At 33.7% G+C, this 12,987-nt stretch overlaps 1 protein-coding gene across 1 annotated transcript in view; it reads right to left on the bottom strand.

The window, feature by feature from the left end:
• LOC106130173 (uncharacterized) overlaps positions 1-12,810 on the bottom strand; it is a 68,658-nt gene extending 55,848 nt beyond the window's left edge. Inside the window, exon 1 of the mRNA XM_060945296.1 lies at positions 12,010-12,810. Coding sequence (XP_060801279.1) covers positions 12,010-12,384 — 375 coding nt within the window. The 5' untranslated portion in view covers positions 12,385-12,810. The remainder of the gene's footprint in view (positions 1-12,009) is intronic.
• Positions 12,811-12,987: the final 177 nt, after the last annotated feature.

Genomic DNA, 12,987 nt, shown 5'->3' with positions numbered 1-12,987 from the left:
TAGTAGTTAGTCGTTCTAATAATACATTGACAATGATATCAGTAAATTACTAAATCATCCGTTGGATTAGCCTGACCGTTTATCAAAACGTAACCGTTATTAATTTAAATTACGTAAGACCATAATTATACAACGAAATAGCCATAAGGTAAAACAGAAAACAAATGACTATGATAAGGATCGAAATATTTATTAAATGATTGCTTATCGATGATGATAAATTATATACCGCTGTAAGTTATCAATAGAAGCATACTAAATATTGTTAGGCCACTAAATTTAATGATGAAACTGAAAATATTTCTCATATCATTGGTAAAATTCTTAGGAAACTTAGAAGCTACAATGAATAAAAGAGAGGCGTAAAATAATAAAGATGAAAATATTACTGGTTTGTATCCAAATGCAACAGTGTATGGCTTGGTGCTAAGTACGCTTTACATACAAGCAATAAATTATTAACAAGGTGTTAAGAATCTTCGGTCCAAAGGCATGCGGCTTTGTCCATGGGTCAGTGAACTGGACCATCTGGGTTTGAGGGACTCAAGGGGGAATATAGAGTAGATGCTAAGGACCGAGGAGAATAGACATAAGTCTTGTAACATGCGTGTCATTATTCATCTTTCACGGCTATGTAATTAACAGTTGATGTAGTTATACTTTGACGGCTGTCTGTAAAGGATTTCAACGATCATTCGACTATTCCCTTGTACAAAGTTTAAATATTTATACTGTAACTGTAAATTTGGAGGGAGAAAAAAGCTGACATAAGCGCATAAAACTACACGATACATAACCTAATAAGCAGATCGGTTTAAGAAATCTCGTGCCTTAACCCGTGCCAGGGGTCATCGACCACTCTGTGCCGGCTAAGCGCCGCCAGCGCAGGCCTTATTGTTGTATGTAGAGAATAGTTTTAGATTTAGATGACTATATTGCTAGTGTTTGTAGCAAGGTCAAGTTAAGCTAAGGTTAAATTATAATTTTTATTTAAAAGCCGAAAGGTCATTCTGTCACTATTTTAGAACAGTCAAAATAGATCCAAAATTATATCACAAATAAAGACATAAGTATCATAATAATTACATACATTTTATTTTTTTATTCAACAAGCTAGATTAAAACACAGTGAATTTCAAAATTGTAGTGAAGTTTTTTTTAAGTATGATAAAATTAAATGAAAGATCTTTCTCTTGGCTCTAAAGCCAGGATAATGAGTCAGGAGGATTCACCCGGGACTAATATCGGGTACATCCTCGTCACTCACTCTGGAGAGGAGCTCGGGTTGTGCCTTTGACAATGGATCTTGGTTAGGGAGAGTCTGGTTATTACATAAAACGACTCCCACTTCAATAGGTACTTTAGCTGGTAAACCTGACTCGAATTGGGTCGATCATGGTAACACATCCATTATCGTAACACGAATGTGCAGGTTTACTCACCGTTATAGCATAGAATTTGAATGAATTGATAATATAATTTACGAATATTTTTAAAGATTTAAATGAAAGGAAAAGTAATATTGCATCTCGAGAAAGTTGATGGATGTCACACATGTCAAATGATTTATCGCTAATGAATATAGCGAAGAGTAAAATCAATTAATTCTTTAGACTGAGAGACTGTGACTTCCTGGTTTTACAAAATAATTATAGACAAGCTTATCTTATTCAAAGTTTACATCATTCCGTGGTTAAGAACAAAATTGATGATACCAATATCAACACAAAAGGAAATTTGTTTTGTTCAGTTGCGTAGTGAGGGTTTTGCATATTAAATTTCATCTTCAGATTTGCCATAATTCCTTTATTTGCCTTTTTATTCAAAATTGACACAGATAAAAGAAGTGATATAGATAAATTATTCGATAAGATATGTATAGACACTGAACCAAGACAAAAATCGAATATGTTTATGTGTTACAAATACTCCGTCATCTACATTATTAGTGACGATGTCATCCAATAACTTCACAAAAAAACACCAAACTCTCTAACGAACGAACTTTTCTCTACAATAATTTTAGTTATACGACATAAATTTTATTCGGCAATTATTAAGTAAGAAGTACACAAGTTGCTATCATAGATTGCATGCGTGAAACTGCGACATTTCATCTTTTAGATCTATCACAAAAAATGTCAAACACTTTCCACGGAGGTCGATGAAAAAGTGAACAATTTCCATTGTTAGGCCGTAAGTACCTACCCATCTTTAATGGCTTCGCTTTTTTAGTTGCTATACCATTACTTTGTGTATCTCGATCAACGTAGTTGCCAGCTAATCGTGTAAATTCACTAGGTAGTCGCGTTTTCTATTGTGAAAACGTAGTGAGTTTACGTACATGGTACGATCTTAGAAAGCGTGGGCGATCCGATCGGCAATTAATGGCAACATCGGTGTACGTTCGAGATTTTGCTTCTTTGCTTCTTGCTATTGTTCTATTGCTAGGTTTAATTAGTGGCGAAAGTCTAACGAGAGTGCCGCGAGAAAGTTTCCTACATACGTTTTGTCCCACGTGTAACAGACCTTTTTATGCTGTAACATGTTTACGGTTGTTATTGCGTTTTGTTATTGTTAATTTATTTATATTGCTCGTTACGTTGTTTTTAAATTATTTCCCCGTTTCTAGTTGAGAGCGTGAATTTGTTATATTTCCTTGTGATTTGTTACAACTGCGGTTTATTATATCGATTTATTCATTGCACGATCAACCACTTACAAAAGAACAGACTGAAATGAAAAACGCAGTTTGTGCAGAAGTTTAAATGATAAACACAAGAATAGCATGTGGTTTCGAGATGTTGATGGGATCAGATAATGTTATAACACTAACCTAACAAATGATTAAAAATATCTAGGGAATGTGATTAGTTGTTAACATACATTATATCAAACCTATTTCCCGGAGCGGCAGGTAGAGGCTACATACTGATTGAATTGATTGATTCTTCTCGCTATACTGTTTGATACACTTATTTTTTCTAGTTTGGTTAAATACTTTATTTTTGGTTTCATTTTTTTTCTGGTCCTTAACGTATGTGAGTCACAAAGTTTACGCTCTAAAAATAAAGTTTTGTGGACACGTCTTAGTTTTATTCCGAGAATCGCAGATAGCAAAAAGAGTCGGCTCTTGATTTGTTATTGAGCTAAAGTAATTGTTCCTTAATTAGTGGTTAATGAGTGCTAAGATGAGCGGAGGCTTTGTTAAGAAATTCTCACGCCGCGAGATTACACTTTTTAGGAGTTTCTGTGTATATCTTTATAAACATTAATAGCAATTATATTGAAATTGTCAAAGAGAAGAATTCTAAAAGTGACAGATCAACATACAACTAATACCTGTTCTATAGTTTGAAATTTTGGATTCTTTTTGCGGTCTAAGGGTGTACTAAGATGGGATTTCATAGGATTTTTCTTCGGAGCGTACTCTTAAATATGGAATAAAATGAACACAGGAAACAAACCAAAGGCATGGTTCCACTTATACGCTACATTGATTGAATTAAAGCGGAAAAGGGCCCCTCTTGCTCGTTTGAAAGGATCTATGTGCTGTGCACATATCAATTTAGGTAATTGAGCACCAATTATGAAGATGAAGCGGATATTAGAAAAAATTAGAAAGGGACCGTCAATGAAGTATAGAAGTGGCAATACATGAGTAAGGTTTAATTACTTAGAACTTTGAAAGAGATCGGTTATAAAATATACTCACAAGTTACAAAACATATTTTCATTTTATATACATATATTATCGCGAAATCACATATTTCATATGGTATTAAAATTTATTATAGAGTATCGAGCAGACAAGAACCTAATGAGAAAACGTTAATCAAGAAACTTTCAAGAAAGTGAATTACTATTATTACAAATTATTGTGAAAGATTTTTAATGGAATTGTAAATTAAAGCTCGACATTCCACGGGCAGTCGTTCTACACAGCAATAAATAACAATATAAAATAGACCGTAAATTTCCTATAGAATAATTAATACCAAACATGTAATGCGTGTATACAATCCATACAATCAGAGAATTCCATTGCATTACTTGAATACAAATTCTGAACGAGATAAGAAATCATCTAGATAGACGTAATAGTTTCCGCGTTTTGATCGCGCCAGGGAAACGAGGAAAATATTTAAGTTGCTTGTTAAGACTATGTGAAGCATCACGCACTTTCACTATATGCAAGATTTCCATGATTGCACTGACAACTTTCCAATAAAGATGTGCAAAACCGTGATGACCATTCTTTGTATTATGCTGAAAATGCGGAGTCATGCGCGATCATATAGCTCGAAAGTTTAAACCAGACGCGTTTTACGACTGCTGTGCAGACGGAGCGGGTGTAGAACATTGTTTGTCGGGTGAAACTGACGCCGCTGGTAAAATGTAACAAGATATATCACGTATTGCCTACCGGTAAGTTAAGGTAGCGAAGAAAAAGCTATAATAAAATAATTTCTATCAGATTGTAATCAAGAGAAAGGCTTCAAAACTTGCGAGTACTTCTTATAGTAGATGTCACCCTCTCAATTCCTTCATAAATATCGTATCCTCTAGTACAAGAACTGCTATTTTATATTGAAAGAACTGGATCAATTTATAATCTCTACTATTGATAAAAAAAGGTATGGAACGTTTTATAAAAATCTAGTTTAATTTATTGAGAAATTTGATTAGGTAAACATGTATGAAGTAACTCTGCATAATTTAGATATAAAGGCGATCATTGTGAGGACTCAATGGTAATGCAATAGCTATGTTGCTTATCTAGACCCGAACGCCAATAAATTCTTTAACTTTATTACATTTAACTATAGTGACTATAAATTCATCTGCTTCATTAATGGTTAGGTATAATCACTGCATTCCACAAAACAAGTATAAAACCAAACAAACCGTCTGAAATCAGACAAAATGTAACTATACTCGTATCTACACCACCCAATCTCAGTTGACTACAAGACAATGTCATAGGCTAAAACCGCCGTTTACATGTTAAATAAATATAACGCAAGCAAGAAACTTTGAACACAAGAAAACAATTTGCATGAAAAGATACTTTACAAGGCTCATTACTTTAATAACACGCATATTTGTAACTCCCAATGACAGTATCTTTACGTTTTAAGATCTGTAATGCACATACGAAATTGTGGTTGATGATGATAATGGTAATTTACATATTCAAAGGACAATTTCAAGTAAAATGTTTCTGAAGCATGTTTATTTGAAGTGCGAATATAAAGCCTGTAAATTGCAGGAGGCTATAAAGTTATAAGACATTAAGCGAGCATGAGCAGTAAGTATGTTATATTTCAGCGAATATAGAATATACATATAAAGAGAATAATAGCGAAATGCGAAAGTAAATTTTCAGCGAAATTTGTTCAATATTTTCTTGACTTTTAAAGATAACAGTCACGTTTTTATTTTGATTTCTTTGTTATACAAGTAAAAATATAAGTTCTCGGTATAATACGGGCAGCTTAATGAGGCTAAATGATTACAGAAGGTAAACATAACAAGAATGTAACAGGTACTAATAAATAAGAATATTTCATCATTACACAATTACTATCTCCCTCTTAAGCCAAGTGGAACATGGCCAAAGTTATAAATATGGATTATATTGCGTACCTGGATATTATACATAGTATTATAGTGGTAGTATAGTACACTCCACGACTCTATATACAAATTTACAAGAGAAAAATGCATTATGATTACATGTTTGAAAACATAAAGTAACGACGTGATATAAATTCGACGTTTTTCCCAGACTTATAAACCTATCTGAATTTATAAGTCATAAAATCTTTCTAAGTGTTTTGAAGATCAAATAATATAGATGCATACTAAAAGAAAATAATGGAAATTATTATGATTATGTTTAATAGTAATTATAAAGTCAGGGGCAGACCAATTCCAAACTGTAGCCCTAACTTATACAGTTAAAAATAAGAAAAAGAAATTAGGTAGTATATAAAAAGTGATATTTGTTGGATTAAAACTAGACTTAAAACTGAAAACATTGAAAACTGGACCAATTGGAAAGAGAAAATTTTGAAGGCCCACCCAGGCCTCGAAGTGTAGGGGCAGAGGGAGCAACAGGGAACACGCTAAGATGTGAATCAGAAACAGAATTACAAGTCAAAGCAACTGAATATCTTAATCTCTAAAACATTAATAAATATTCAACATTCATTCAGCTGAAAGACTTTTAAAACTCATACAACAAAAGGCAAAGAAAATTCCAACCAGACAAGATGCTATTTTTACGTCCACATACCGGCAGTGTATTTCAAGACAAATCGAGCCTTCGCAGCGAGGTTGTGTCCGATACCGACCGGGCGATACTCGGCACCATTAACCCAAAAACCACAGTTTAAAAGAGTTTGCGTGAAATGCCAATTGCAATTAATTACGTACAGTTATGATAAGCCCTTAGAACCAGTTCGTCGGCCTTCGCAAAGGTGATCTTCTGTTAAATTAACTGGATTTATGTTGAATGTGAATCCAGTTCTGTTCTCAGGATTGAAATTGGATATTTGCTATACAATTATCGTATCTGCAGTTTACTCTGTATTCAAAATTCAATTAAGTATTATTTTACCTGATTTTAGTATGTAGTGTATCAATTAGTTTAAATTTTTCGAAATCAGATCAGAAAATCAGATTTTAAATAACAAGAAATCAGTCGTACGATGCAAGTTTTTTTTATAAAATCACATTTATTAGTATGTATGTCTTGTTCATCGGAAAATCATGAGGTGCATACATATAAACTTACACCAGGCAATTTATCATTAAGCTAAGGTCGTTAGAAAAAGTTATCCTCATTTTTATTACGGAACCATTGGTTCGCTGCCAATGACTGGAGGTTTTATAGAAAACCCCTTTCTTGATGGTTTTCCAAGAATTGAAAATACTGATTGAAGTAATTTTAATTCATTGAAGTATGTCTGTTTTGAGCCCATAAGCAAAAACGGGGGTGTTATAAGTTTCTGCTTCTTGAAGAAGAAAAAAATGGAAGAGTGGGCAAAATAAGAATATAATATACTACTCGTACATGAAACTGAAGTGTGTGTGGTCGAAGTCATCTTCTTATATATAAAATTCTCGTGTCACAATGTTTGTCTCCGTACTCCTCCGAAACGGCTTTACCGATTTTAATCTTACCTATATATAAAATTCTCGTGTCACAATGTTTGTCTCCGTACTCTTCCGAAACGGCTTTACCGATTTTAACCAAATTTTGCATGCATATTCAGTAGGTCTGAGAATCGGCTAACATCTATTTTTCATACCTCTAAGTGTTAAGGGTTGTCCACCCTTAACATTTATTTTAACTAGAAATTACTTAAAAATTCTTATATGGCAAAACAACGTTTGCCGGGACAGCTAGTCTGTTTATAAAAATTTAGAACTAATATCTAAGGTAATCTAGTAATTTATAAACAGTATGTAAGGTTGCGAACTTGAAGCTAACGAAGGTTACATCCTGATTTATGAATCACATAGCTTCCTTATCTGACCTCAAGTTGGGTGTTTATTTGTTTATGTTACGTTTAATACTTGGTGTGTATTAGATATATAAATAAATATCAAGTAATATTATAAATGCGACAGGAAGTTTGATCGTTTTCTATTTACGCGTTATCTACTAAACCAACCTTCTTGAAATTTTGCTTTCCTATATACATATATTATATAGGTAATTAGATTAAGAAAATAAGATCATGGTTTAAGTTTCACAAATTCCTGTGGTTGCTGCGGCAAAAAATGCAAAAAAGTGAGTGGTTTCGTAACAAATTCAATAAATCTTTTTCTGTGGCAGCTAACTTTTTATCCCGGCTACGCTTGGACAGTTATAATTGATGACCCGCGCCCACCGCAACTTGGCAGTGAAAAAGTTAATTCGAAATACAGTCTGATTAAAAATAGTAGAGGTAGGTACTACAAAGTAAGTGCTTGTCACATTGGTCGGACAATTGAGACGATATCATTAGTGCCACTTTTCCCAAGGAACTACTGGGACAAAATCGTCTCGCTAGTCTCACTGTGGGACAACACGACTGTTTCTGTGGGACTTATCCCACTTCGCTTCGCGCGTTATTAAAGATTTATTTTTAATAACGCGCAGAAATTAAAACAAATAATAATAAACGATTTTACACCGCACCACAGCCTCCTACGTGTTATGACTCAAATAAAGTACCAAACGAAAAGTAAGACATAAGAGGATAGTAATGAAGTTGTTAAATTCCTATTTACAATTCATCTACTGCAACGTTCAACCATTCTGGACAATTTATAAAGGATCAAAACTAATAGGTAGCTTAAACGCAAGATAAATGTTAGGTGGTAACATTGATGAAATGACGAATCATAATTCGGAGAATTCAAAGAAACATAGAGAACATTGGAAGTTGGTATCTGCCGAAAATCTTGCAAATTTAAGAATGAATACTAAGGCACAAGCTTTTTCTGCTCCAGAGCGAATCTGCTCTGTAAAATCTTTGGTTTTCATGTCACAACTCTTAAACGGTTGTTAGTTTTTTTACACACTTTTTCACAGATCCTTTCGCGATTATTAGCTTGTTAATTATAAAAGTCATTTGCTATAACTATCTATTACATACGTTCGGAGATAAATATTTTTTTAACGAAATATTTGATTGATACACTCAGTTTGTAAACATAAGTGGTATTTTGTTTGTAGCTGAATTCTACATGCCTACAAATAATTAACCAATGATGTCATATATGAAATATGCTTTTCTTTCTGCACTTGTACTAACATAATGCGTTGTGTTGTGTGACAAACGCGTTTAGCTACGCTCCTGCAATGTTACTGCGAAATAACTTGGCTGTTATTTATTGTACCTATTTGTCATGTCAGCTCTAGTAAGTAACAAACAAATAACCAAGGTAACTATGAAAATACAGCAATGGATAAAAATACACTTGCCATACAAGTCAAGCATTTGATAGACTTATGGAAACTGAAAACTTTATCATCTTTCATTGTTTTAGCTATTCATATAAAATATTCAGTTACTTTGACAGAAAGTATTTCAGTAGCTTGATTGCAGAAATAAAAGTTCGATGAATAACTACTATCCTTGATTATAGCAAAGCATGATGAATTCAGTTCTTGTTTTTATTGCAGTCCTGTTAAAGCACTAAAAAATTTTAAAGGAAAAGGTAAAATATATCCGTCATAGCAAAGTCCGCAAACCATGAACTTTCATAGCAATTTGGGCTAAGCATAGCACAAGATGAATTAGTTAGTTGCCTTTTAAGACTTCCACATAGTTATACACATAGCAGAATATAATAAATATGTACAGGATGTAGGTAGCCAACAATGGTACTATAAGAAACAGTCCTTTGTGGTCTCATCAATGGGACACAATCCTGGGACCGAAAAACTCACTCGAAATGGGTAGGCAAAGACTACATCTTTCCATGTGCCACGATCTTTGCATACTTCTTTCGCTTCATCCACATTCACAACTCTCGCCATGCAAGCTCGGCAGAATACACAGATGCAAAAAAAAAATACTAGAACAACATGCTTACTCCAATTGACATTATAATAATAGTGGCCAGTATGAGTAACAGGCCACAGACATTAATCACTCATTCAGCTATGTATGAGTAATAAGCAAAACGGTTTCCCTGACCTTGACGTGACCATGTAAACAAACTGACACTTCCCTGTGGTCGTTCGATATAAAGTTGGCAAATGAACTCAGACTATGTGCTATTTGATTTGTAGAGTAAATAAAATCTTTGTTATTTGACTAATTACTACTAACCTTTAAGTGGGACGATGTACATATAATTTTAAATACCGCGTCGAATTTTGCAGTGTGATTTCTGGCATTTTAGAATACGACCACTCCATGTCATTTCCATGGATGTCGTAATAGGCGACTAAGGGAAAGGCTAGTAAACTTGGCATTCTTAAACTTTTTCTTGCAGGCAGTGGGCTAGCAACCTGTCTCTATTTGAATCTCAGCACCATCATTAAGCCATGCAGCTGAACATGGCCAATCTGTCTTTTCAAAACTTTTGGCTCTGTCTACCTTAAAAGGGATGTAGTTGTGATTATAAGTATTAAATATGGTTAAAGAAAGTGATAAGGAAATAACTATCCAGTATCACAATTTCAAGCTATGAATGAATGGGCAATAAGAATTTTAAGAACGCTAATTTCAGGGCATGTTATAATGTTTTTACTTGTTTTAATGGTTTGAAGTGGTACCACCATAGATCTCAACTTACCATAAAGTAGGTTGGGCAAACAAAATACAATTTTAAATAAAATCAATATAACATATCAAAAACAAATTCAAATGTAGGCTAGCTGATAGAAGAGTGAAGGATAAAAAGTTGCCTTTTACGTCATCCATGGGAAAGATATGGAGGAGGCTAGACTTTAAGTGCCGGTAACCATATGGCACTGTAATTTAAATTGAATAATAGGTCTATTTTAAGGTTGGTGTGAGTTTAGCATCCTACTGGTGAAAAACTGTGTTAGTTAACTAAAACAATCCATCGTAAGGAATATCAAATTGTTATTCAAATGAATTAATGCAATCAAGCCACATCCGTGACATTGAATAAACATTATCTTTTGGTAAAAAATACTTTTATTATCACTGCACTCTGGCCTGCAATGATAGCCAATATTTTTTTGACCTTTGAATCGCAAGGTGGAAAATAATCTATAAGTTTAATCAAGAGTTAGTCTTGACCTTGCATGTATTTTGTATCTATTAAAGGAAAAATATTTGTTTTAGTAACAACAGAGACATTAACCAATATCATTTAACTTTATAGTATATAGCATAGGTATTGTAAAAAAATATTGAAAAAAAAAAAAGTAAGCTCAGTCCATTTTTTTCCTCATTTAAAAAGGTGACAACGGCATTAAATTTCATTTGTTGTGTTGCCTTGTTCATTATAATTTTAAACTAACAGAACTAACACAGAAATGAAATTACCTACATCAAATAAATAACCAGCTAATTATGAAAAAGAAACAATAAAAATACAATAGAATTAAGAAACTCCTCTTTTTCTTAAAGTTGGTTAAAAGTCAAAGTAACTACAAAGTGTGTGTCAGTTTTGTCAATTGTTATTTTTCAAATTTTAACAAAAAGCATTTAAAATTTGCATATGTATGGATATATCATAAGGTCACAAAACAGGTGTATTAAATAAATTCAATTGTTTTTAGGTAGTCAAAAGCTTGCAGAACATTTACCTACAATGAAAGAGAGCTAAATACAGGATTTGCTATCACGCATTTGAGGATACAAATTATTTTTTTTTTAGAATATAGAATACCCAAACAAAACAAATAATAGCCAACAAATGTCTGAATAAAGCTCTGGGGCTGATTGCAGGAGTTAATTAAGTACTGGACAAATTACACTGATAGAGTTAGACTCTAATGAAACTTGAGTTATAAAATACTATATTATGATTTTACGATTACAATTTATATATGACCTTTCATAGATAAATATTCAAAAAACAAGCCAATTGGAAAAAGTTTATTTCTTATAATACCCTGGGTGGGATTTAAAGAATATAAGATATACCTATCTGCCATTGCGTGTTAACTTTTTGTTATAAGTTCTCTTTTTCATAAACACAGATAAATGTGTACCTATTAAAAGCAATGCAATGTTTGTTTCATCTCAATCATTGTAACAAGGCAGAATGCCAGATAGGATTGTCAAAACTATAACGAATTCTAATGTCAATTTGCGAATAAAAAAGGATTGAATGTGAAGTGCCAAGTGCTTGATCTTATGATTTTACATATCTACCTACTAAATAAAGTTTATATTGCAACCCCTTTTAATTACCTAAGGAATTATGGGGTTAAATAACATAATCAGGGTTGTGAATGAAATATATGAGATTCTACATGACCAGTCCATGTGAGATTTAATGGTTAATGAAGGCAGTACTTACTTTGAAAACTTCAGAGAAAAATCCAGACCCGATTTTCTCCAAAACGAAGTCATCAAAGGGATAGAGCGCCGCCACGGCTGTCCTGAGGGCGGTGCAAGAGGAACCTGTCACCCTCCTGTCACCAAGTCTCTCACACTCCTCACTAACACTGGACTCCTTATCACATTCCTCATCACAACACATCGCACGTTTAGTCCTTCCTCCGTTTTCATCGCGGTATCTACGACCCGACTTGGAATGCGGGCCACGGACATAACGTCCTGCCTTCGCGGTCTCGTCCAAGTTCGTGAAGCTCTCTGCTATCTTCAGCACCTTCGTTGGCTTCCGCCGCTCGAACCTGCCTCTGGTCTCGTCCGGCAAACTCTCTTGTTGCATTATAGACAAGTTATAGCAGATGATAATGCTATTCACCACATTTATCCTGCATCGAACATACTGTCCGAGATCAAGTGTCTTCGACACAAAGAAGATATCCAAAACGTAACATATCTAGCAAGTCCACTGCACAAAACTAACAGGAGGTACTTGAATATATGCGAAATAACATTTTAATCGCACAAAAAATCAAGTCGATCAGCGACTGTCACTTTCACATATTTCTTAAATCCTTTTGAATACTGGCACTTTAATAGTTTCTTTTCGACTTTGTTGAGAGCACTTGAGTTTATTTAACGAATTTGTTTATAAAGTGATAACTGTTCTTTCAGATAAACAATCCAATTGGCCAACGACGCGAGTTCAAGCAAAGTAAAGAAGCAAGCAAGCCAAGCAACACCAGCTATACACATGACATAACTGACGTCAATGTTGGTAGCGTTACGATAATTTTTCTAGTATATTGGTAGCATTGTTGTTGAATGCGTTCAGAAATGGTTTGTCAAATCAAATTTTTTGATTTTAAAAACGAATATCTAACGTCACTGTCACTTGGCTGATATGTCATTAATGTCATTTATATTTAGGCGGGAATTAGAATTT

Source organism: Amyelois transitella, chromosome 7, assembly GCF_032362555.1.
Source record: "Amyelois transitella isolate CPQ chromosome 7, ilAmyTran1.1, whole genome shotgun sequence".
Lineage (NCBI taxonomy): Eukaryota > Metazoa > Arthropoda > Insecta > Lepidoptera > Pyralidae > Amyelois > Amyelois transitella.
The sequence above is the reverse complement of the archived record's forward strand: the minus strand, read 5'-3'. Positions and strand labels throughout refer to the sequence as shown.